Genomic DNA, 26,716 nt, shown 5'->3' on the forward strand with positions numbered 1-26,716 from the left:
TATGCATTCACTTTCTTAAAAAAACAGATACCTGACTTACCCTCCACTCAATTCCCAGACAATTAAAGAAAACCATGTACAACTTTTAAAATCATTTAATATATTTTAAATATTTTTTTCATTCAGAAATCATGAAATTACTCTAGAAACAGCCTTGGGCATCACTTAATATCCAAAATTTTTATTAGTATTTCCCATTAATAATTTTGCCTCAGTGTAAAGCAGTTAATGTCTAACTGTGTCTCACCTTAAACTGAGCCTTGTTCATGAGAATTAGCTTAAGTTTTATTGGGGAAAAAATGCATTTTTATTACACATGGATATAAAAAAATTGAATTCTTTCAACCGACATTCAGACTGGAATGTTCGCTCAGAAGAATCAACTCTGAAGTGCAGGCAATTTATGCTAAAAACATAACTCAGAGTTTTAAAAGCTTGATGGTGGGAAGAATTATTCATAAGATAAATAACAAAGCATTAAACCTTTTTTCTAAAGATGTAATTTCAGCACAAACTTAGTTAATTCAGTAAACTTAACTGAGTTAAGTTCTTGACTAGTTCTGACACTTGACACAACAGTTACAGTCAGTTCTGGTGAGTCACAGTCAGATTGATGTCTACCTATAGCAGCTCTTAAAAACAAGGGTCACCTGGTTTATAACCTCCAACGAAGTAAGTAACTGTTAAAACAATAAAACTGTTAAAACATTTAAAGCATGAGCTAATAAAACCCTTCCAAAGTCTTGGGATGATGTAGATAATTTGCTACCAACACCATGTATTCCAAAGGCTTGGCCACTGAAGAAGAAAAAGCAAGTAATAGCATATGAAGCCAAACACTACTTTGAGTTAAATGAATGATAAAACAGAAAGCAAGAACAGTATTAAATAGCCACCTTCACCACTACAAAAGTATTCCTCAGGGCTCTGTAGGAAAGCCTGTTGTTAATGATGCTGATGAAAAGAAGGAGTGGTGATACAGTAAGATCTCAGAATGGTAAAAAATTCTATAGGCAAGACAAACAAAAGGAGTGCAGGGAACCTCAGGGTGGCCCACATCAACTACAGCAATTTTTCAATCTGATGACAAGTGATGTGCAACACAGGCAAATGGAAGTCCATGAATAAAGGCGAAAAGCATGTAAACTACTGCCCTACATGCTTCCAAATGAACCATATGCTCTCAGAAAAAGAACCTGAAAGGGTAGACTTGGATTAAATACTAGGAAGAAATTCTTCACTGTGATGGTGTTGAAACATGGGACCATGTTGCCCAGAGAAGTTGTGGCTGCCACATCCCTTCAAGTGTCCAAGGCCAGGCTGGATGAGGCTCTGGGCAACCTGGCCTAGTGGGAGTTGGAACTACATGGCCCTTACGGTCCCTTCCAACCCAAACCATTTTATGAACTTATGACGTATGTACAGCTCAGTGAAACAGCGTGCTCACTGCAGGGCAGGCTTGCTGACACAACAACTCACAGTGTACACATGGAACGTGTTGATGACACAAAAACCACTAAAACTGCTCCATGAAACAACAGTGCAGACTTACCTGGAACACTCTTAAGTCCTTCTCTTAAACAGAAAGGATAAAGCAAGGATAACAGCAAGGCAAGAATGATTGAGGACACAGAAAAGGGAGAGAATGAAAATGGGGCTTGCTCACCCTAGAAAGTGAACACTAGAAAGCTATAAATTAAAAATAAGTAAAATTTCAGCTCATTTCAGAACCCTTACAATAATTTCAGCTGCAAAATTTGCATTCAATATACAGTGTGATCTGAACTCTTATTCTGCACTATACTGGAGAAAAGGAGGGGGGGAAAATTTCCCAGAAATACAACTCTACTATTAATCAATAAAATACATTAATATATTTTTGGAAGGAGGTAGGAAGAGTGGATGAATGTGTGTTATTTGTGCCCAGCTGTGGTAGAGAGAGACTAAATGCAGGACTGACAGAAATAAACAGTGTAGTAATTTGGATACAGTGCAGGTGCTGAGACCTCCTGAAGCAACATGGTTTGGCACTGCATAAAGCAGTCTGGCACTGCCTAAAATTCTGACAAATTATTGGCTACCTGATAAAGGAGAAATATTTGTTCCTTCTAGGCCTCTAAGGATCCTAATGATAAATGTGTTTAATAGTCTAGGGAGGAGATTGGCCTTTCAACCTTGCATTCAAAATATGGCAAGCAACCGACTAGAGAGCAGCTTAACAGGAGTCAGCCAGCAGGAAAGTCCTGAAGAGTCGTGAGGCTCAGCAAACACCTTCTGCAGGGCCATGGACAGATGGCTCTGACCATCTGGGACCTGCAATCCCAAAACTGCCATGAAACACTGGGTCTTACATGGTAGTTTTAAGAAGTGAGTAGAGCTCGGTTTCATATTTAAAACCACAATTGTTAGGGTAGAATGGTGGGTTGGCCTTGGCTGGCTGTCAGATGCCCACCCAGCTGCTATCGCACTTCCCCTCCTCAGCAGCCCAGTGGGAGAAAGTAAGATGAGGATGCTCATGGGTCAAGAAAAAAAACAGGGAGAAAAACGACATTAGAAGACCAACTGTCATCACAAGCAAAAAGGGCTCAAATTTGGGGAAAACTCAATTTATTGCAAATTAAAATAGATTTGGATAGTGAGAAACAAAGACAAAACACCCTACCACTCATTTTTCCCCAGATTCAACTTCACCCCTACATTCCCAACTCCTCCACCTCCTCTACCCTACCCAGCAGCACAAGGGGTGGGAAATGGGAGGCTGCAGTCAGTCCATAATGCTTCCTCCCTGCCACTCCTTCCTCCTCACACTGTGCCCCTGATCCAGTGTGGGTCCTTACTGCAGGCTGCAGTCCTTCACAAAGTGCTCCAGTGTGGGTCATCTCCATAGGCTGCAGTCCTGCAGGATAAACCTGCTCCAGTGTGAGTCCTCCACGGACCACAGTTCTTGTCAGGAGAACTTGTTCCTGCATAGGCTCCTCTTCGCTGACTGCAGTCTGCTTCAGGAAATACCTGGCTCCACCAAAGGGTCCTCCACAGTGGATGTCTGCTCCATCATGGTTCCCTCCAAGGGCTGCAGGGGAATCCTGCTCCAGCACCCAGAACACCACATCTGCTCCTTCTTCTCTGACCTTGGTTTCTGCAGAAACGGTTTTCACCCTTTTTTTCCCCTCAGTCCCCATACACTGCATTTGTGGTATCCTACTTTTTCTTCAATGCTTTTTCCCTAAAGTGACACCATCTTGGCCGCAGGGGATGAGTTGGAGCTGGCTGGAGCCGTCTGTGTCCAGCACAGGCAGCCCTGGCTGCTGTACAAGGGGCCCCACAGCCCCTGCCAGCCCCTGGGCGCTGCACCCACCCCACACTGGTACCCGCCTTTTATAAAAAAGTATCTCCTACCTGGGAACTACACTCTCTGCTCTGGATATTTAAAGCCAGTAATTACACTGAGGGTAAAACTTGATTACCTAAAGGCTGGCAAGTCTGGTACTAAGTTAGGCACTTAGAGCAGGTATTTATCTTACAAGTGAGTTAACAAGAGAAACAGATGGACAGACAGACACATAGTCCTCTGAGCCTCAGTCTAGTCACCAGCAAAGTAAAACTTGAATCCCTCCTAGCTCTTGAAAGATTGACATCTTTACCAATGCATTAAGCAGAATTTTAACATGCTTTCTCACCTAGACTTTTTTCCTTGCTACCAAATGTACTTACCTGAAAGAGACGAATAATAAATCCACACTCAAGAACACTGCATTTCAATGCCTACATCACTGAGACTGAAACTACAGATAAACAAGATAGATGTATTATTGTACTAAAAATGTAACAAATTATATACATTAGTGATAGCACTCTCTACTTGAAATGCAAATGTTCATGCTCTTTTATCCTCTTCCTTTTGAATTCAATAGCAACTGAGGTTTTGTGTCCAACTATTTTAAATGCACTGTCTGGTAAAAAATAAGTATTTTTAACAAGACAGCCAGTTGTTTGACAACAAATATGAGTTCAAGTAACATATGAAAATTTTGGATTCATATAAGTATTTCCTAGTTTTGAAAATCAGGTTCTATTATCTCTTTAGAACTACATCATTAAAGACCTAGAACTAGAGCTACAAAGGCTGTAGTATCTAAATTTTAGGAGCTCTGCCATCGAGTGGATTTCCTAAAGTAGGCATGCAGAAATGCAGATAAGCAGGAATAAGGCACTAAGAAGGACACTACATATGCAAAATGACTGAAGCTAAATTGGGATACCAAGAATAACTGGGCTTCCAACTCCAGCCCAGAAGGAGCGGTACCCAACTCACAGCCATAACTCCCCTCTTTCACAAGTCAATTCACCTGCTTGCAGCAAATTGCGTTGTGCTGAGCAGCTGCACCTCAAAAATGAGAAACCTTTCAAGTGTGCTTCAAATTAAGCAAGCCAAAACCAGTTTTCCTCCTTTTTCCAGAGCCTGCTACCAGAAGATTATGGGATACACATAACTTTCTCATGGGTTTTCAGTGCTCTGAGAACACGTATGGCAGCAGGAGTATCTGTTTTCGGCACCCACTGCAATCTGGACAGAGTCAAGACCTCTGAGCAGCTTTGTGGCTTGGGTTTCAGACAATTTTGCACCTTTTTTTTTGCAGGAAAAAAAACCCCAACACACAGGCACACACTTTCATAACACAAATTATAACAAATTTAGGAAGTTGATAGCTATCAGCTAAGCCATCAAAGTGAGCTCTACAGCCTGTCAAACATCTGTGAAGGAACTTTGAATTACTGTAGTCTCTCTCTCAAGAGCATTGAGAGTTCATGTTTGGGCTACTCTAGCAGTTCCCTTTTGGGGCAGAATATGTCAACCCACCCCAACAATTCAAAATTGTTAACCAACCAAGAATTAATACATCTGATATGAAGCAAATATAGTTGTTAATCAGGTGATAATGACAGATCAAGCTATTTATACCACCACTTAGTATTCTTAAAGCTTATTTATTTAGAGTAAAAGGACTACAGAAAGAAAATATAGCAGAATTCAAAAAACAGCTTTTCAAGGTGAAATACGTATCACCATCACAAAGTAAAAGATGACTTTACATGCAATTTTGTAATGGATCCTATGTGTTTGTGTAGTTGTTAAATACTGTTGTTCTTGAAGCTTTCAGCATTTTATTTATTGCTATGGAAGCAGTGATAAGCTGCATAGGATCACTTACATCATTTTAGTTAAGACACATTCCAAATCCTCACACAGCCTTTCAGGTTCAACCCTGATAAGTCTTTGGGATTTATTCTGGGATTTGACCTCCACCTACATGATCCTTGTTATATCACTTGCTAATAGTTGTAGCTCAGCTGGGCATTATGTATCTTGTGTATGCTATGTGTGACAGGCTGCAGCTCCAATGATTCAGTACTGGCAACAAATGGACCTCAAAGACTGGACACTGGAACTTTTAAGTACCTTCTTAGATTTGATTTGAAGAGAAGGCACAACCTTTGCTTCAATGATTTGGAGGTTTGTAAATTCACCTGCAGACTGGACTCTGGCACACTCTCACAGAAATCAGCTTTGTATGAAGGCTATTGTATCAAGCCCAGGGATTTGAAAAAGCAACCAGCAGTACGCCTTACCCTCACGAATTCATTACAGTTTAAATCAATAATTCTTAAATTCTAGGACCTCTTTTAAAAGCACACTTTTCAAAATTTATTACTCTCTGCTACATCATATTGCATTTTCTACAGACTACAAGCACTGACATCTCCTGAGAATGCACATAATTTATATGCACAGCCTAGTAGCCTCAGTACCAAAGGTGTCAAATTCTCTACCTTTCACAAGTACTTTAGATGTGCATGCACCTCACAAAGCACTTCACTATTCATGTATGTATAATTTATAGTTTTAGAATGAAATGCACATGATTACCTTTGATCTATTTGATGGCTGAGTCTCTGGCACCTTGTAGTACTAAAATAATCATGTAAATAAATTTAATTATTTGGACTGAGTTTTCCTTCTGTAACTATGAACTCTTAGCAATGCAGTTCAATTTTCTAAGATTTACTAAAGTTTTCTGCAGACCATCTTCTGCAGATGAATTATTTTTTAGATTGGACACTTTTCAGGAGAAACTAGCTGTGGATGTTGAATTTAACATTGTAAATTAAAACATAGTAAGTTAAAAACTACAGCTGCCTGGACAATCAAGTCACATCGTGTTGTTTCTGTTGCCAGTATGGTGCAGGTATCCACGTTTCTGTACAGCAAGTAAGCTCTGTGCAAGGCTTCTGTAGCCCACTGTTTAAAATTCACCGGTTCTGCCAACGTCTGCTGTCAGTGCATTCATGTACCAAGGTAACTCTTAAAAGTGAACGTAGCAGGGGCATGAATCCAGCATGAACACAGCAGGTTTACACTCCTGAATTCGTGCCTATAAAATAAATATGTATGTTTGCATGTGTGCACGTGCATACGTGTGAATGTTACCCATTTAAATTCACTCCCTGCCCACTTTATGTGAACGATCGGAGTCATCCCATTTGGCTGGGGAAGGGAAGCACGAGAGGTAATCGTGTCAGGTTTCACAAGCAGTAACGAGGCATCGTACCGAAGAGGATTTAAGAGATGCTAATGAAAGGAGATGGCAACATTGGAGAAGGCTGCAGGACAACGTGCTGAACCGAAATGACTGAGCTGGGTGCAAATTGGATGACAAAGACTGGGATATATAGAAGGCAAAGCTGAGAGATGCTGATATGGAAGGATGATATATAATTTTTTAAAGCTGATGTGTTCTTCCCTCAAGTCATGCACTACTTGTTTACCATGATTACCCTTGCTGATTCGACATCCTGACAGTCCCATTATCATCTGCAACATGTATTTTTCTAATCAGATGGCTTTAGCATGCATGCTCAATGAAAACAACATGAGAAATACTAGAGGAAAAAAAACACTGTGCTGACTGAAGACACACAGTTATGCTATTTCGAAAGCTATAACATCTGAAACTGCACTTTGCTCAGTTGTAACAATGAAAATTACAGATTTTAAATGTGCTTTGAATGCAACAACTACGAATCTGGAAAACAAAATACAGCTAAAACAGGTAGTTCAAGAGGTACCAATATTTACATTTAACATTATTTCTTCAGAGATCTAAATATTCAGGCCATTTTTCCTTGTCTTCTTCTGACTTTTTCCTCTTGGCAAATGAGGGGACCTTGCATTAGAGAAAGACACTGATTATAGTTATTATTATATCTTGCACATTCTTAGGAAGACTATGGTCTGGATTACACTACAGGAGTTTTATAAAAGATGTCATATTGCTAGAAACAAGGTCAGTTTATTGGAACTACCAGGAATCACTGGAAAATTATTCCCTTTCACTGCTTGCAGTATTTGCTAGCATTTTCTTTATATAGGGTTTGACAGCCTCATTGCTTACACCATAGGCACCAGACAGTGGAGAAGTTAAGAGACATATGGAACAAGCTGGTAAAATTAAGCCTCAGTCAACAGGAGTGGATAAGTTCCCTCAGCCCCACTTCTGTTCAGATTTGTGCCCTGAATCCAGTTTAATTGTTAAGTACAGATCTCTGCATCAATTAATCAAATTAACACTTTTCTGTAAAATTAAATAAATACAGCTTACGTTTCCATTTCAAGCTTCTGAACTAAGGCTTAGAACTGAAGTCCGATGCAGGACACGATGCACTCTCACGGGCATGACAGAAAGGGAGGCTTACTGCCTCCCGCTTCAGACTCACCTGCCCACGCTTTTCCCCGCAGCATCCGAACTCTGGCGCTCCGTCCGTCCGTCCGCCTGGACGCGGGGCCCCGGGGCGTTCTCCCCGAGCGCGGTGCGGGCAGCGCTGCCCTCGGCCGGCCCGGACGCGCTCCGGGAGCCCCGGCAGCGCAGCGCGCCCGGCCCGGCGGGGGCGGCGGGGCAGGGCAGGGCCCGCCGGGGCAGGGCAGGGCCCGCCGAGCCGCCCCTCCGCGCGGCGCGGGCGGATTACGGCCGCAGCCCGAGCGCCTAAGCCCGGCTCTCCGGGAAAAGCCGCTCGAAGGGCTTTGCGATCCTGTTAAGTTCTCGGACAGGATCAAGACGTCAAAGCGGCTCGGCGGCGCCCCGGCACATTTCGTGCCACGCCGAGGAAAAGTTGGGAGCCCGCCGCGGGCAGGGCAGGGCAGGGCCGGGGCCGCTGGCGGAGCGAGGATCCGCAGCCCCGGGCGGCGACGCCAGAAGCGGCGGGACCGTGCGGGGCGGCTGCGGGCGGCCACTCGCCCCGGTGCCCGCGGCAGCCGCTGTCCCCCGGGCGGGGCGGAGCCGTGCCCGTCGGGCGCTCACCCCTCCTCGCCGGGGCGGGGGCCGCGGCCCCAGCGCCCCTGGGCCGGGCAGGCTCCGGCCGCTGCCATCCGCCTCCCGCCGCGCATCAGCCGCCGCCCGCCCTCCGTGCCGCCGGGAGAGCCCGGGCGGAGCGGGGAGGCTCGGCGGCGTTCCCGACCGCGCCCGGGAGGAGAGCTCGGGGCCGGCAGGGAGAGCCGGTTCTCCGCCGCCCTCCCCTCGCACACACCGCCCGCGGCCGCCGGCGGAGGGCCGGAGGCAGCGGCGATGCTCGGGAAGAAAGGTGGGGACGTGCCGCTGCCAGCTGGAAGCGCGTCCCCCTCGGCAGCCGTCGGGAAGTGGATTTCCCAGGCCCCTGCCCCTCCGTCCCTGCGCGTCCTGACCGCGGGGAGCCGCGAGGGGATGGTACCCCACAGCCGCTCCCAGAACTGCTGCTGGGGCCGACACCCTCTCCATCACGAGAGGCGCTTCTCCTCGGGGTACCGATGAATAGGTTTCTTCTTCAGAGCTCTGGCCCTCGCTCCCTGACCTCCTTGAGGGTGCTGACCCTAATTTTTCCCTGCTGCAGCTCCCTCAAGGCTTTTACACTCCCCCGAACTCCACCTGTTCAGTTCTGAATCTGCTTTTCACAGAGTTCAGAAGAGCTGGAAAGAAAGAGTGTGTATGATTCACAAAATGATTCTTCAGCTGGGAAATGTCAGCAGAAGCCATGTCATTTCTAACTGAAAGGCTGCTGCACTTTGCTGCATGTCATTTGAGCTAGATTGAACACAACAGGACATTAGAAATGCATTCTAAGTGCTCGGGTTGTTTTACATAAGTAAGATGAACCACATTACAGAACAATGACTGAAGAGATGAGAAAGGCCATGGCTAAAACTCTTAAAACCCCATCAGAAACTCGAGTTTTTTATCTCCTATTGCTATCACACCGGGCTTCAGAGTAACAGGTTTTTTGAGGATCAGAATAGAAACCTTAGGCAGAAAGGCAGAAGGCAGAAAGCATTTGAAGAAGATCATGTCCTTTCCTGCTGGACTGACCCCTCAGGAGTACTCCAGGCAGCATTTCAGAAGCACTGGTACTGGAGCTAACCAACCAGATGTGCACCAAGAGCCAAGTTGCTGTTGTCCCTCCAAAGGCTCAAGCACTCTTTGCACCTCCCAGGGGTTACACGTAGATGCGTGCCCCTCGCAGGTCCTGGCTTCCTACTTAGACAAGGTCTAGTTGTACACCTTGCCCTTATGTTCTGGTTGCTGTGTGAAGGAAGCCTGTGAATGGAACCCAGGAAAAAGCCGTGGAGGCTTCCAGAAGGTCCCAGATCTGGACAGTAAGGGGATCAGGCTGAAACAACAAAAATGAAGATCCACATCCAGAATGGCATCACTTTCCAAAATCTGTCATTGCATTCAGTGGTACTGGTGCACGAAATTCTGGAGAAAAGACTGTATTAAAGTTGTAATACATCTTCACAGTACCTCAAAACCTGTTGCCTAGGAATTGAAGATGACAGGGAAAAAAATAAACACCTCTTTCCTTTTCCATTTTCTTACTTGTTAGGTAGAAATTAGCACATGCTTATTCAGGGAACAAATACTGCTTCTTTCCAGCATTTTCATAATTTCCATGAAATTGTCAGTTTAGTTCTTGCTTCATTTGTGCAATCATTAAGCCAGTCCCCTGAGAACCATCAATAAGTAGGTTCAACCTGCTGACAGCTGCAAGATATCATCCATCAAAATTATTATGTTCATCAAGGCACTACTGATGATCTATCTCAGTGGCCTAAAGTTATTGGTCTTAGATAGACACCTCTTTAAAAGACAACCAAGAATTACCATGTCTAATTTCAACAAAGTATTTTTCAGTTTTATATCCAAACTAAAGATTAATTTTGTTCCCAGATGTCTGCAATTAAGCAAAGCATCCATGATAGTTTGTGATTGGAAATTATAATTAATAAGAAAAGGAAAATCTGGAGTTCCAGCACCTCAAATTAGAAAAGAGAGGGGGAGAAGAAAAAGAAAGAAAAAGCAACTCCTTATGTTAATCTTTCATACCTTGATCCTCAGATACCTGGTTATTAAACACAGTCTTCTGTGTCATAGCTTATTTTCCTCAGTTTATTCATTTCCAGCTTTTTTTCAGCTTGTAAGTGAAACTCCTCTGCAGCTGTTGGGGGCTGACCCGGGCTGGACATCAGATGCCCACATGAGTGGCACAGGGAATGGGGGCTATGATCAGTTTATCACATTGCCTCTCCTGCTCCTTCCATCTTCCAGCCACCTCTGCTCCAACACGGGGTCTCTCCCACGGGAGACAGTTGTCCACAAATTTCTCCAATATGAGTCCTTCCCACAGGCTGCAGTTGTTCACTAATCACTTGCTGGAAGATAACACTGCAGTGTCCTCCTGCATCCAGCAGCACTAGACCACATTGTGGAATGTCAGATCCATGAGGCAAAAAGTAAATCTGAGAAGAGGATAAAGCCAGCTGGACTGTGACCTGTTCTGTAAATCTGCCCTGCTCTCTGCTGGCCTGGGCTCAGAGCACTGACCTGGAGTTCAGTTTAAATAATTTTACCGAGTCAGGCCCTGAGCTGGAAGCAGGCATTGTGTCAGAGCTGTCCTTCCACATATTGAGGCCAATTCCTGTCATTAGTAATCTGAGCATAAGCCCCAGTTTTTCAGTCATCTGAGGCAGCACACCTCACAGAGCAAAACACAGAGAGAGGCAGGCCCTGCAGGGAAGATGGTCAATAGCCAGAGTAGAAATTCTACACCTAATCAACTTTTGTTGTCAAAAAGAAGTGCTCAGTGTCATTGCTAGAAGTCTCCTTCTGAATCTCTTAGGTGATTAATGATAACATATGTGGTCATTAAGCACATGTTTCAGCCTAGAGAAGAGGGAACAGAGTGGAGACCTCATCTCAGTCTACAACTTCCTTGTGAGGGGAAGCAGAGGGCAGGCACTGATCTCTTCTCTCTGGTGACCACTGACAGGACTCAAGGAAATAGCTTGAAATAGTGTTAGGGGAAGTTTAGGTTAGATATTAGGAAAAGATTCTTCACCCATAAGGTGTTTGGGCACTGGAACAGGCTCCCCAGGGCAGTGGTCACAGCACCAGCTTGACAGAGTTCAAGAAGTATTTGGACAATACCCTCAGGCACATGGAGTGTTTCCTGGCGCTGTCCTGTGTGGGGCCAGGACTTAGACTTCAGTGATCCTTGTGGGTCCCTTCCATCTCAGAATATTTTATGATTCTATGTAATGATGTTTTCCAAGGAGTGAAAAAGCATCCTTTCACTGCAGTGAACTGCAAGTTCTCCATTGCTCTAAACTGATATATGTCCCTGGTAATCAATGGAGTTGAGCTTATTTACAGTACCTGTGGCTTTGGCTACACAGCTCTGTTTTGAGGGATACTGACGTTATTCTGATAGTTCTCTCAAGACTGCTGGTCTCAGCAATAAAGCACTTACAGGATGCATGACAAAAGAATAAAGATTAATAAGTAAATAAATGGAGAAATGTGTTACAAAATCTCATTTTCTTCAAACTGAGAAATCGTAATTTCCTGTTTGCACTGTAGCTCTGCCCTGTTTCTTCTGATTGTTCCACTTCAGAGGAAATAAATGAACAAAGATCTGTGAAATAATTGGACTGAATTGCCAACCTGAAAAAAGCTCATTTGGTTTCCTTCCCAAGAGAAACACTGATTACATCCGCCTTAGAAAGCCATTCTCATTTGAACAGTGTGAGTTATGACTTGGAGAGGATCTGTGGAATTGGAGCTCCACTGAACAAAACTGTGAAGTTAACACATGCAAATGCAAGACAAAAAGACTCAAAAGACAGAATAAACAGAAACAGAGAATAGAAACATCCAAATGAGGCATGTGAAATCCACATCACAGGTATTTTCACAGTTTTTTAACAGCCTGAACCTGTGAGGAACTGACTACTGTAGAAAACTGGACATGGCCAAGCTGCTTTTATAAACTAGCCCCACTAGAGCCAGGGATGTCCTGATAAATAAGAGCAAAAGGTCACATGTACCTGTTTAGTGTTCTACACTGTAAGCTCCATGTTGTCCTAATTGTGAATGAGCTCTATTTATTTTACCTTACTCTGCACCACTGAGGTGAGGTACAGTAAGGCGGAAAGATAGGACTCTGCTGGTTTTTTTTAAGCAGAATTAGTGAGCTTTTACCTGGATTGAGTAAAAATAAATGCTGAATGCAAAGTAGCTGCTGCGGCCCTTTGAAATCAGTGAAAAGCATCCCACACGTTTTGGTGTAACAGGGTTGGGTCCTCATTGCATAGACGAAGGCCTTAGCATCCACCTAGAGCCAGTCATTTTTCCAGGCAAAACCACAATGCAAGCCATTACAGGCTGAACTATCCAAAGAACGAAGGTAACCCTCTAGCACTGTTTGGTGTTCCTGCCACAGCAAACGGAGGCATTTGCATAAGAGCAGAGCAGGGCATGGACAGGTGAGGAGCCTTCCCGCCCGTGGCCCCAGCGAGCGCTGCTCAGCTGGAGCAGTTTTGTCCCACAGCGTTTCCCAGATGCCCTTGCCCCGTTCTCTGTCAGAAGAGAGCCCCGAGGGATGGGGAGCACATGGTCACCATCAGCAGGGACACTGGCTCCTGGCCTAGGAGAGGTGTGGAAATTCCTGCTACTTGCAAGGCGAGCTGTGAGCTCACTTACCGCCTGGTGTGAGTCAGACTGCCCGGAGACACGGGCTCCGAGAGCCACGCAGAAGCGCTACAGACGATCAGGGAGCTGTGAAATTCTCCTGTGAATTTTCGTGCTGCTCTGTTTAAACAAACACAATTGCAAATGCAGCCTTGTTAATGTTTCCCAGGTGGCTAGCTTCGGATAATAAGTATACACAAGAGCACTTATTTTGTTATGCTGGTTCTCAGGACAATCCTATCTCTTGGTGAAAATAAAACTATCCTGCTGTCTCTAGGGGAATTTCAGCAAAATGCTAGTCAGGCCTGAGGCACTGATAGGGAGACAGCCCAGCTCCTCCAAACAGAATAAATTGACATTTCCAGTCACATAATGACGGTCCATTAGCAGCAAGCACAGGAAAGAGAGGCACTTACGTGAAATATAAATTAGGGCTTAAAAGCCTTTCCCATTGTGCTGTATGATGGCAGTCACTGCCATTGCTGGGCCTCGCTAATGAGTCTGAGGAAACCCAGCTGACAGTCTGCAGCCAAGTGTTGGTAGTCACAGATTAAAGACGTCTCTTTCATGAACCCAGAAATATATTTACTTGGATCTAACAACAGCCTTCACAGGTGCTGTGATGGACTGTCCTGAGATGCAGGAGACAAATGATGAGTGGTAAATCTCTAACTGCTGTCTGTAAGCAGGGTCTCAAGTTGTAAACTAAGAACTGAAGAAATCAAAGAACTTAGAAAAGTCTATGGGAGGGCTACTGGGAGTTTGAGTAGTCAAATGCCTCATAGCAGATAGCAGTGACTTACCTCAACAACTGAGTAAAAAGGAGAAGAAAAAATCCTATCAGCTTCATTTTAGGGGTTGGAACTAGGTGATCTGTAAGGTCCCTTTCATCCCAAACCATTCTATGATTCTATGATTTGCCTTGGAGTTATTTTAGCCAATACCTTTTACTTCCATTTACTTTATACAAGGCTCATGTCATGTACAAGACATGTCTCACTAATATTCATGTTACAGTAGTCATAAAAAGCAAGCATTTGAAAACGTGACAGAAAGTTCAGTATTTCAGTAGAGTGCTGAGTTCTGCTGAATCTTCATTTATCTGGCACTGTTAAATGTCTTTCTAAGGCTTTCTCGGGAGCAGTGATTAAAGCACGGCAGGAGCAGCCCAGCATGGTTCCCCACCTCATACAAGTTAGGTAAGGCAAAGGCAAAATGCTGAAATAAGAAACACTTTTAAAGAACAAATATCACTGGCTGGGACAGGTAGGAACTGTTGTCTTATGAAATAGAAACAAAGCCAGAGACTCAGGAAATCTCTGCCAGTGGGAGCATTCTGTATACAGGCTTTGCTTAAACAAACAAGCAGTCTGAGAGCTGGGGTCAGTGACATCAGCAAAGGAGCACATCCTTTGCTGATGTACTTGAACTGAGCATGCTCCTGGCTCTCACTGGAATCTTGGTGGGAGAGACAGGTTCCTGTTGGTTGACTCTTGTCTCTCTTTGGGGGGATACCTTCTTTTGTAGTGTGAGCACCAGGCTGCCCATGCCCTATCTCCTTTCAGCTTACACACCCACATGGCTAAGGCGTGATAGCCCATGGCATAGCCCATCAGAGCTTAGCAAAATGCAGATATTCTGCAAGACAGTGAAATCATCCTGGTTTCAAGCCAGCCTGTCCTAGTTCCATACCGACAGGAGTTTTATTTCGACAAACGAATAACATACTTGAAAGTCCTGTACAATGGTCAAAGACAATCCATAGCAGTAACTACCGGCAAAACCTAAGTTTCAAAGTTGATACTGCCAGTGCATGAGGAATGAGGAGGACTTAGGAGGAGGAGCTGACGGAGCTGGGGTTGTTCAGCCTGGAGAAGAGGAGGCTCGGGGGGAACACCTTATTGGTGTCTACAGCCACTTGAAAGGAGGGTACAGCCAGGTGGGGGTCAGTCTCTTCTCCCAGGCAGCCAGTGACAGGATGAGACAAAACAGCATCAACAGGATCAAGTTGTGCCTCTTGCCGCAAGCAGACCTACGGAATTGCCTTGGGGGTGTTACAGCTGTTTTTATGGAGCTCAAGGCAGGGGTGTCAATATGTCTTTGCCAATATCTCTGTAGCACCTATGAACACTATTCTGTTTCTTGTCAAATTAATGTCATATTCAGAGGGACGTCAGGGCCCTGTAATGCAGCACTCTGGATTAGCAGCCTGCAAAGAGATTGCAACTAATCTTCTGATGTCACTTGGAAGTCAAATGAGAAATGGCAGCACAGCTGCCATTGAGAAAAGGGATTTCCCAGAATGGTGCCTTCTTTTCAGCACAGAGGAAATTCAGGGGAAACTCTGAGTGGTTTTCCTGAGGGCTAGAGACAGACCCATAGAGTTTTTGAGAAAAGCTTCAGAGGCCGGCAGTAAGACAGAAAAACTCATGAGATTAACACTGCTAAAATCTTGAGTGACTTAACAATGCTTACACCTTGCCGTGCACAGAACAACAAATAGTTGCTGATTTGATGCTGGTAATGGTTAGAGGGGAAGGAATGATTTCACAAAATATATCCATTAAGATTAGCTTCCCATTTATTGCCTTACATATAAAGAATAGCCCTGAAGGACAAGTTTCATGACCTTAGCAAGCAGCATTCCTAAAGTTGATCCCTAAGCCCTGTTCTTCCCAAGGGAGGTGGGGATTGTTAGAAAGCATGATGTGCTAGGTGTTTTTATGCAAAAATAAGGAGATTAAAACTGAGCTTCAGACACTTGTGTCATGCTAGTCAGAGTAGGAAGAGAGAGCTGGGAAGGAGAGTTCTGCAGTTTCTTCTGCCCCTTTCATTGTCATGCTGCTGTCTTTTCTAGAGAAAAACTAAGAGTCCTTTTAGCTTTAGCAGCCTTCTTTGAGTGACAAATAATATTTAATTCTAGGGCTATTTCATTTATGTTGTCCTTATCCTCAAAGCGTGGACTGATCCGTATAGGAGCAGCTGGTGAATGGCATGTGGCTGTAATTCGGAGGTAGGCAAGCCAGATGTCTGGTTTGCATGGCAATTCTGAGTCAGATAACTCATTCACATGGACTCTTTAAGTACAGAAGAGGACCATCTTCTCCACAAAACCTTGAAATGTGAGAAATCATCACTCACAAGGAAACCATTCAACTCTCACAACTATGTCAAAAATACAGCATAAAAAAAGAGAAAAGTCAACTTCAGAAACTTCTGGTTGCTAAAGGAAAGCCCCAGCATTCAACAACATCAAATTGTGATCAGGATGTTCTTGGCACTGCAGGAATCACAGTTATTTTCAAAAATAAATCATAAACATGTATACTACATCGAAACTATTGAAAAGGAACATTGCAGCATGTTGCTTTTTCCGAAAGATGTAGGGTAGGTCAGGTGATTAAGTCACTGCTGCACTCATTTCAAAGAATAACAAAACTAAAATTAGGACAATACTCTAGAAATTGCTGTACCACACTGAAGTCACTAGTCACTTTAATGGTGGCTATGTTTTGTTTATGGATAATATGCAAGAGTGAACAGTAGAGGGTGTTAGCTTAAAGGAAAACTTGAGTTCACTCTGTGGAATATGCCCTGTTTAATACAATTCACAGCAAAAGAAATCAGGTGCTGGAAGTACAGCCGTGTCTTGGTGTAGATGGCAATAGGGAACCTGTCCATCACCTCACCTCAAGAGCAAAGTAAAGGAAAAAAAGGAATTGCAAACAAACCCCTCTAAAAATCACAGAATTTTAGAATTAATTAGGTTGGAAAAGACCTCTGAGACAGAGTCCAGCTATTAACCTGGCACCACTCAACCATATCCCCAGGTGTCCCATCTACATGTCTTTTAAATATTTCCAGGGATGGTGACTCCACCACTACCTGGGCAGCCTACTCCAGTGCTTGACAATCCTTTCAGTGAAGAAGTTTTTTCCCAGTGTCTAATCTGAACCTCTCCTGGTGCAGTTTGAGGCCATTTCCTCTCATTCTGTCATTTGTTACCTGGCAGAAGAGACTGCCCCCCTATTTTTATGTCATTTATGACTAATTAGGAGACTTGAATTATTTTTCAGTGGGGCTTGCAGATTGGATAATTATTCTTTTGATGACTTTCTGGGTAGCAGCTCAGAAAATGTTTTCAATTAGATTTTTTTTTTAATGGCATGCCTTAGTATCACTAGATTTGCCTTTGTTTTCTGCAGTTTCCTAATGTCAAAACAATTTCTTCCACTCTTCACATAATTAGGCAGATATAAATGGTAATGGATATAAATGAACAAACCTAAGCCTCTCCTGCAGTACTCACCAGAGAGAATGACTTTACTGACAGGGCTCAGTGCTATTTTAGGTGCTGTGGATTATCTCCCCAGCATCTAGCAGCCAGACAAAATGAGTCTTTAATAAGTCTTATATCATATAGGCCAGCCTGAACCAAATGTCTTGGAGACCCTTAGACATCTCAGATAGCACTAGACTGATGTTTAGGCAGCTGGCCTTCATCCTCTTTGTTTCAATTCTGTGGGTCTGAAGAGAAAGAATATATTGAGAGATTTTTAAAACTCCTTACTTTATTTAGACTTCCTCAGGAAACATATTTGTGGCCACAGCATTCATGAGCATCACATCTAAAATCCTGAATCATGGGACTTTCCCTCCTCTCCATTCACTTAGATGCTAAATCTGTGTCCTGGACCAAGTGCTTGCATTTAGATTTCAATTCTCAGATGAAAATCAGCAAGTGTGGGTCTTACCACAAACTTGACTACCTTTATTTTTGTACATTTCAATGTACATGTTAGTTTGTAAAACCCCATGAACATCACAAATGAGACACATTTTTAAAGTATTGTACAGTTTTAAGTACCAGGTGAGTATTATGGGGAATTAACTGAAGTCATGTACATTGGTGTCCAGAGCTCCTGTAACAGCAAGCCCTCACAGTTATCTGGGGCCACTGCTGGGAAGATCAAAAGGGCAGTGCCACTGAGCCCAGCATTACACAGCTTGTAAGAAGTCCAAAGCCCTTGTAGAAGTGCTCGTAGTTTAATTCAAGAAAAAAAAAACCCCAACCAAACAAAAATAGATGTGCATGTAGGTACAATGTATAATAAAAATTTCTTTATTATTACCTACTTTGCCAGAACCACTGCATAAATATTCTGAGAACTGTCTTTGCTGGTTTCTATGCAGGAGTGGCCTTGTCTTCTCAGCTTCTCCCTGACTTCTTTGAAGTTAAAAGGTGTTTGCCAAAGCACCTGCAAACCACATACACACAAGGTCACTTTTATACAGGAACAAAAGTTTCAGCTGGTGGGAGGTGAGGAATGTTGTGTTCAGTGCTTTGGCATGCTGTGAACTTCGAGGCTTTTGTAGCTCAGTTGTACAGGTAATGGTCAAAACTGGTCAGACTGGTCATTTGATTGTATTGATCTCTTAAAGCAATACAAAGTAGGTAGGCTTAGAAAAGGGAGAAAAAAGGACCACAGGCTAGTAGTCAGTAGCCAGTTTGTCACTAGGAAAGTTCCTCTTGGTGGATCAGACACCCTGTACAAAATATCACACATTTATGAAAGAAAGAATTCCCAAAATTCCCAACAACCATGAAATATGTTGGGGCTTTGCTGTTTTGTGCCAATTAAAAAGCACATCTCCTTAAGCTTTCCAATGTAACCCATCTCTCCATGGAGTTAAAACCTGCAATCTCCTGCTGCTCTTACAGCCAGAATTAAGCTAAAGATTCCATGGTAAGAAAATGAGAACGAAGAGGCAAAGAAAATTATTTTTTGTCCTGAAGGACACGAAGGAAGTCTGTGTAGCTTTTGTGCTTGGGCTGAAACCACACAGTGACAGAGTGTAGCTGCTCTCTGACCATGAGGGCTGGCAGAACTGAAGGGATCAGCAAGCACAGCATTGCTCATCCCAGCCAGAGCTAACATGGCTGAATGCATTTAGCCATATATTTAATTAAGGGAACAAACAGGCCAACACTCAGCAGCCAGCCCTGCAGGCATACTCACAATGTAATTGTCTGGAAACATGTTTTTAAATTCATGTGTAAACGATATTTAGGCACTCAATACCAAGCTGTTAGGCCGAAGTGCTGCCTCTTCTTTGTCAAGGAAGGGTCTGAGTTACCTTCATCTGTAAAACAGCTGCATAAAATAAAGATTGATGGTAAGTCCTGGCAGGAATTTTCTTGTGGAAGACTTTTTCTCTGGTGCAATACCTCTTATAGTTTATCTACAGGTAAATTAGCCCATGTCACCCATTAAGATGTAAATTTTAAAAAATGGTCAGTAAACACCAAAATATACTTCTGTTGAGGAAGAAAAGGACCAAGATAAATACTGAAAGGTATAACACAATGTGCCTTCGTGTCATGTCTGCCACCATTCTATGACCTATCAATTAAATCCAAGAACATCTTGCCTTTTTATGGACAACTCAGATTCAGTATCCATGACTTCCTGTAACAGAAATCCCTACAAAAACTTGCTTAGTCCCTGTATTTTGTATGCTTGTATTTATATTTTTTTAACAATTTGCACACCTAGCAAGGGCAAAGCTCTTGCAGTTCAAGGTGACTTTCATGTTAGATCAATGAAAACAGCAGAAGAGAATAAACAGGCATCATCTGTGGGTGGTAAACGAATGCAGGATGCGTGAAAAGACTTTCAGAACAAAGCCAGGCTCTGCAGACAGGCAGAGAAAGTTGAAAACATGAAGTATAGTAGAAAGAAAACAAAAAACCATTGTGCTATATTTGCTGTCTGCATTCACTGCATTGCCTGAAATTACTCCCCTCACACATTTCTTGGTTAAAGATTTGGGTTTCCACTGCAGCTGTGAAAAGTGACTAGATTCACAGCATATTGTACTAGAAAGAGCATGGGGAGATGGTGATTCTGTGAATTTCTGGCATGTAAAGAGACCGTCTCCCCGCAGGAACCCTTCTCATGTTCCCAGCACAGTTCCACAGCATCCCAGCCAGCAGGGAGAGCAGTGCCCCAAGACTTGAAGAGCCAGAGCCTGCAGCAGCTGCTCCGGCAGCGCAGCGCCCAGAGCGCAGGAGAGGCAGTGGCACTGCGGCACCGCGCACTGCACCAGCTGTGCCGCCAGGCAGGGGCTAACAAGACACTCCAAGGAAGGTGTCACGTCAGTGATCTCTCTGAGGAGAATGTTGGGCTTGAAAAGTCATCATCCCCAGATATTTATTACTTACTGCTGTCCCGGATTCTGTTTTCGGGCATAAGCACCCAAGCTCTGCTTTAACTCTGAGCCTACGAGCATCTGTGTAGCTCCAGCATTGTAGGGTAGGTCTTAAACCGGTGCAGGCTGCTTCTTGTCTGGGCTGATCAATGCAGCATCAGTGCTGCAATAGCCACTGTCAGGTGGCTTCTGGTTGACTCAGGGGACTGACAGATCTGTTTGGAAAAAAAAAGTCTGCATATGTACAACATAAAACAAAGATGAGGTGTGCAGGAATCTCCATTCTCCTCATGACTGTCTGACAAAGCAAAAACTCAGCATACAGTTGTTACAGTGCAGATACTGCAACACGTGTATCAAACCAGGAGTCCCGTGGAAAAGAAATATATATATGGATAGAAATATATATATGGGCATACAGTCAAAAATCTGAGCTCAACATCAGTGCATGTAGCTAGCTAGCTGTTACTACATATCAAAGTCTGTGTCACAAATTTCCCAACATCCTTTCCTCAAAAGCCACAAGCAACTTAAGATCACATGGAAAACAGGTAGAGAGGCAGCTGCTTGCACCGTGCAATGCTCAGCTCTGAGTTACCTGTGAGGGAAACTGTCTGGAGCAGGGAATACCACTGGAGATGGACAATTACCTCTTTTAAACCTGCTAAGGACTGATACATGAGGCAGCTTTCACAGGAAGGGGTGACACTCCCAGTGCTAAGACCCTAACCTTAATAGCTTTTGGAGCAGAAGAACTGGGCAAAAAGAGCAGGTGTTCAGTTTAGGCCACAGACGTGTTTGCATTTGTTTGCTTCTCACCTTTTCTTACAGCCCTGTAATTAGAAGACCAAGCTTACAATGTGTTGAAATCATCCCTCACACAGTTTTGCCCTTCAGCATGTTTGCTGTTAAATTGAAACCTGGGCACTACTGAGCTGGGTTGAGGTGTGTCTCTGCAGAAGCAGCAAGGCCGCATCAGCAAACCTCGTCCGATGGCTTGGGCAGAGACAGCACTTGCTTAATGCTGCTGGCCTGGCTCCAGGGCCACTGTGAGGAGGACTGGGATCACTAACTGCTCGGTTTTCAAGAGCACTCAGCATAAACCTGCATCCTTTTCTGGTGAGCACTCTCCTCTCCCAGGAGAAGCACATCCCAGCTGGAGGAAAACCTCAGCTTTGAAGCCAACACTCCCGTTTTATCAACAGGAGAGGGTTACAGGTGGCCCCAGAGCACTCAGAGCTGTGGGCATGTGTGATTAAGAGGAGCTATGTGCTCTCTCAGAGCGTTGCTGGATTTATGCAGCAGCCAAGCTGTAGGCAAGCAAGGAAACAGCCCTGGAGGAAATGGTCCATTGCATACCTGTGCAGATTGAGCCAAGGTTTGTTATCCAAACTTCCATGAAGCTTCCCTTTTTCTCAGAAGATAGTACATTGATCTGATTTCCCATTTTCACAACTGAGTAGGAGGTTACTGATGACTTTCTAAAGGAATTCAGGCTCAAACACTTTTCCTGACATTCTATCAGCTGGTACCAACAGGACAGGTAATAGGTGTTGTCTCCCTATCCCTTTCATGCAGTGCTGAATGCCAGAGGCTGAGTCCCAACCTTGGGTCCAAGGCTTGATCCAGAATGACAAATACATATGCAGGTGAAAATTCTTTTCTGTTTGTTTGTTTGTTTGGGGGCTTTTGTTTAGTTGTTTTTGCTGTGTAGGCTATGTTTCTTGAGCAACTAGGAAAAGTGCCATCTTAGCAGTTGGAAAAGAATCAGAAAGATGTAGTCTGAGCATAGTCTCAGCAGCCCAAACCCCACCACTGCCAACTTTGTGTGAGGCAGTCTGATGAAGCAACAACCTGGATTTTTGATGATCTGGTTATGCTCCCTTGACAGAATCTGAAATTAGGCCTTCCTGGTCGAGCTCAGCTATCTGGCAAATCCAAATAGAAAATTCATCTTGTTGGGAGAATGTCTTGGGGATGGTTTATTACCCCATTCAATTTTTGGGGGTTTTGATCTGTTTTGTTTGTGAACGGGGTAGCTGCTGTCCTTGCCCTACCCACAACTCCCTCCAGAAAAGACAAGACCTGAGATATTACTGCTACATCAAAGCAGAGCAATATCCCAGTAGCCAGACCCAGTTATAAACATGTCATGCATCTGGAACACAAAAAAGATCTGTAATCAAATTGACAACCATAAAAGCTGGAATTCACCCAATATAAATGTACCACTGGGTTACAATGTATACATGTGTACACTTTAATTTCCCTGTTTCCAACACCATTTACTTCAGATGTAAAGATAAATACATTCATCTGCCTGGAAAGTGCAGAGTCAAGCTTGAGAATTTCTTTAATGTCCATTCACAACTCTTCTGATATTGATACTCTTCAACAGCACAGCTGACCCTCTGCTGCTGTTTCTCTTTCATACCTCCAAAGTCTGCAAAATCATAAATAATTTAGTATTCATTCATAAGTTTATTTTTGATTCAAGAACTAAAATTTCACAGTTACAGGTGCTAAAAATCTTTCCTGTCTTCAGCTTCATCCATTCCTCCCAAGCTCTTTCATCATGCACCCTTCCTGCAGCTTCCTTTGCTCTGTGCAGTGGTGCTGAGGCTGTCTTGCCAATCCTCATTGCTCCATGCTGACTCTAATAACCCTGGGGATGTTGCTTTTACCAGGCTCTGGAGAATTTCCCATAGCTGGACTCTGCAAGCACCAGGGAGACTTCAGTGAGCTGGAAGGTGAAGTTCTCAACAACTGCAGTTTGACACCTTGATGAACACCAGGATGATGAAATGGAGAGGGAAGATGCTAGGAGAGAACCGATATCTTTAGTGAGAGAACACACTGACCCACCATGAACTTGGATGTCACAGTTCAAACACCCCTGAAATTTATCATGGAACAAATAACTCAATGACTATGTTAACAGAGCAGTAGTTTTGCATAAAGATCTTTTGCTTTCATCCTCACAAGTTCAAACCAGTCTTGTTTTTAGGTATTTTTAAGAATTCTCATTTTCTAAGTCTGTAGCTTGTAGCTGTTGTATTCACAGGCCAACCTTTGATCTTACTCTTTCTCAGGAATCATCTTCCAGGAACTGCTGGGGACAGGGGCCAGGCTACATGGACCTTTGTCTGACCCATGCTTATCTTCTTTCCTTTTCTATTTGTGTCACTGAAAAGTCACTTTTTAGTCATATCAAATGAAACCACCAACTACTAGGCACCCTCCTGGCACAAAATGATGACAATCATAATGACTGACAAAACAGCAGAAGCTGGAGGAAAAATGAAAGAGAATAAAACAGGAAGAAACAAAGTAAACAAAAGCATATACTCTATTTTGCTTCAAACTTTGATTTTCAAGGATCATGTAAGAACTTGTGTAGTAGAAAACAAAACAGTGGAAGGAATCAGAAGAATAAAGAAGGATAAGTATATGATGTACAGGTTGGGAAAGCAGCAGCACAGATTGAATATATAGAGTATGAGACCTGACTATGATTCGTTTCAGGAGTGATTTTCATCCATAGCTACCACTTAAACTCTTGACACTGCAGCTTAAAAGTGTGCCTTTGAAAACTGCCTAATGACTGTGCACTATCAGCACTTACACACACAAAAGGAGCATTCTGATTCTTCTTCAGCACCCTAAGAGACAGAAATCTAGAGTTCCCGTGTGTGTCAGGAAATTTCTGACTGTGTCCTGTCTGTCTGCAGTACAAAAGCATTGCCAGACTAAAATACTACAAGGTTTTGTGGCCATAGTGTTTCCATGAGTAAAGTGGAAGCTGCACTGCTAAATGAGTGTTCCCCACCACACACAGTTCACAAGCTGTTTATTTCCTTTAGCCAGTGCACAGGCTCTCTGTGTTTCTCCCTAAAATGCTGAAAGAACCCATTCTGGTCTTGCTCCTAGGATCTGGACTGAACTGTCCTCCACCTCTGCCCTCAGATACCCCCAAACATGCCTCCTAAACCAATGGAACTGCACTTTTTTCCCTTGTCTGTCCCCATGTTTCATTCTTTATGGGGAAGGAGATGGAGAGTTTAGCACACTTTCCTCTTTCCATGAGCGGACAATCCCGAGAGAAGACAGAATGTTTCTGGCCAAGCTGTAACGTGGTATCGAGAGACAAACAAAAGCTAAATCTGGCAGCTGTTGGGGAGCCCTTAGCCACACACAGCTGCAGTAAGGAACAGATGCAGGCATAGCTGAATTGACATCAACTGCTCGTTAAACAAGCCATGACCAACAGATGGGAACACTGCTTTATTATGATAGCCTTCTCCAAATGCTGAATGGACTAGATGGAAAATGAGACTGGAAAACGAGTGGGTGCTAAAAATGGGAAATCCTACTGTGGGAAATCTAGCCAATCCACTAGAATGCCAGGTGCCACAGCTGCTCCACTCTTGAACCCAATTCAGAGGAACTATGTTTGCCACAGGAAAGGATAGAAAATGTTCATTTTCAAAGGTCTCCCAACTACCCCCTATTGGCAGTTACAGTAATTATCAGCATAATTGCTTCAAGTCACATCTCATTATAAATGAAATTGAGATTTTGGCTCTCATAGTGATTATTTGCTAATGCATCAAGCAGTGCAGAGTATTACTGTGTATCATACCTGTACTTCACTCAAATTTTTTTCTGATTTATTTTGTTTTTACTAGATACACATTTTAGAAAATTGACAAGGAAGTCATGTGGAAGGAACATTGATTTTAGGCATTACAGAACAGAGAGAAAACTAGAAAGACAGGCAGAAGAATTTTTCTACAGAAAGAGATACACAATTTTATTGCATCTATAAAAACAATTATTGCAATAACCAAGGACAGAGTTAAGTATCAACGATCTTGTTACATCAAATATTATTATTTGAGTTACCAAGACAAAGAATCATTAGCCAAGAGTCAGTAAAAATTTGCCAGGGCTTCATTTGCTCTCTTATAAACACACAGAGCTAACTGAAACAGTAAGAGTGGCAAGCATACACATCAAAATAATAATGTTTCAAATATAGTAGTTCTGGAAGAAATAAGACAATTCACTTCAACACAATAATGAAGCTAATATATGTTAAATGACGAACACAATTACTTAATCTTTATTCACTCCTGCTTATGTTGTTTCTGCAAGTGGGACCAGCAGGAATGGGCTGTTAATTCCTCTTAACAATCAGAAATATTTTAGCTGAGCATAAACCAAACCACAAACAGCCCAAAATGCCTCCTTAATTCATAAAGGGCCCACAGCTCTGTGGAAATATAAGGCTTTATGGAAATACAAAGCTTCGTCAACCACGTATATAAGAGCGATGTAGCTAAATCCACATTATTTGGGGAGCACAAAAATCCATCTCAGGATCTGGCAATTCTCATTCAAGTTTAGGAGAACTTACATCCTCATATAAGATGGATGTACACATGAAGTCAGCAGAAACGAAGACAGAAGTGTTGATTAACACATCAGTTAGTTATAAAACATTGCCCAGTCAGATTACTAAATATATATATGTATATGTGTGTGTGTGCATATATATGTATCTGGACATAAGAAGTGACAAGACAAACCTTTAGAAAATAAATGCAAGAAATGCTGATGGCATTAAATGCTTTTAATGATTACACAATACACACATAGGGAAAACATTTATATAAAGATGAAGAAAATGCCATTACTTCAGTCAAACAGATCAGGACTATTGAGCTTTTTCAAAAGTTAAAAGATATAGAAATTATTTAGGTATTTGATATTACAAGGAAAAGAATATGTGGGAGGAATAGACATCTTTCAGATAAACTCAGTTTAACAGACTGCATTTAGAAATATAAAAAAAAAGTATAACCTTGTTCCTGTACAAAACATTTAACTACAAAAGTAATTATTACAGCTGTTCAAAACATTTCTCTGAGATGCTGACTGTTTTAAAAATCTGCCTTTGTTATAAACAATCTAAAAATAATGAAGTAATGAAAGCAAATACTAGGAAAACCTGGAAAGGGATGACTGATGAACACTGGTGTGTCCAGTGTATGAAAGGCAGTAATTGTATCAGAGTGATACAGGGGTCTGAAGAGGAAAACAGGGTGTTTTACCTCACTTGTGCAATTTAGGCTCCTGACTTGAATATCCAGCCTTATTTCAGCATTACAAAAACTCCATGAAGGGAAAGTCCATTGTTAGATACCTAATATTTTTAATATCTGGTCCACAGAGACTAACTGAATAATTCATTAAAATGGCAGGGCTTCCCAACTTCTCATCCATGTTATTTAACACCTACCCACATCACTGTAATCAAATATGACAACTTCTAAGGAAAAGTGTTAACCTGCATAGGTGAATCTCACAGATCTGGTGCTCAACACATATTGAACTGCCAAGCAGTAAGTATAAACTAATAGTTCATACTTGACTGGAAGTTGCGCAGA

At 43.0% G+C, this 26,716-nt stretch overlaps 1 protein-coding gene across 1 annotated transcript in view; it reads right to left on the reverse strand.

Annotated features, from left to right (window-relative positions):
* Positions 1-22,811: 22,811 nt before the first annotated feature.
* Positions 22,812-26,716, reverse strand: part of VWA3B (von Willebrand factor A domain containing 3B) — a gene marked incomplete at both ends in the record, with an annotated part of 63,777 nt that continues 59,872 nt past the window's right edge. Inside the window, 3 exon segments of the mRNA XM_082277837.1 lie at positions 22,812-22,901; positions 22,905-23,034; positions 23,036-23,084. Of these exon segments, the coding sequence (XP_082133963.1) occupies positions 22,812-22,901; positions 22,905-23,034; positions 23,036-23,084 (269 nt within the window).

The sequence above is a fragment of the Coloeus monedula genome (genome assembly GCF_965178545.1).
Source record: "Coloeus monedula genome assembly, chromosome: 3".
Lineage (NCBI taxonomy): Eukaryota > Metazoa > Chordata > Aves > Passeriformes > Corvidae > Coloeus > Coloeus monedula.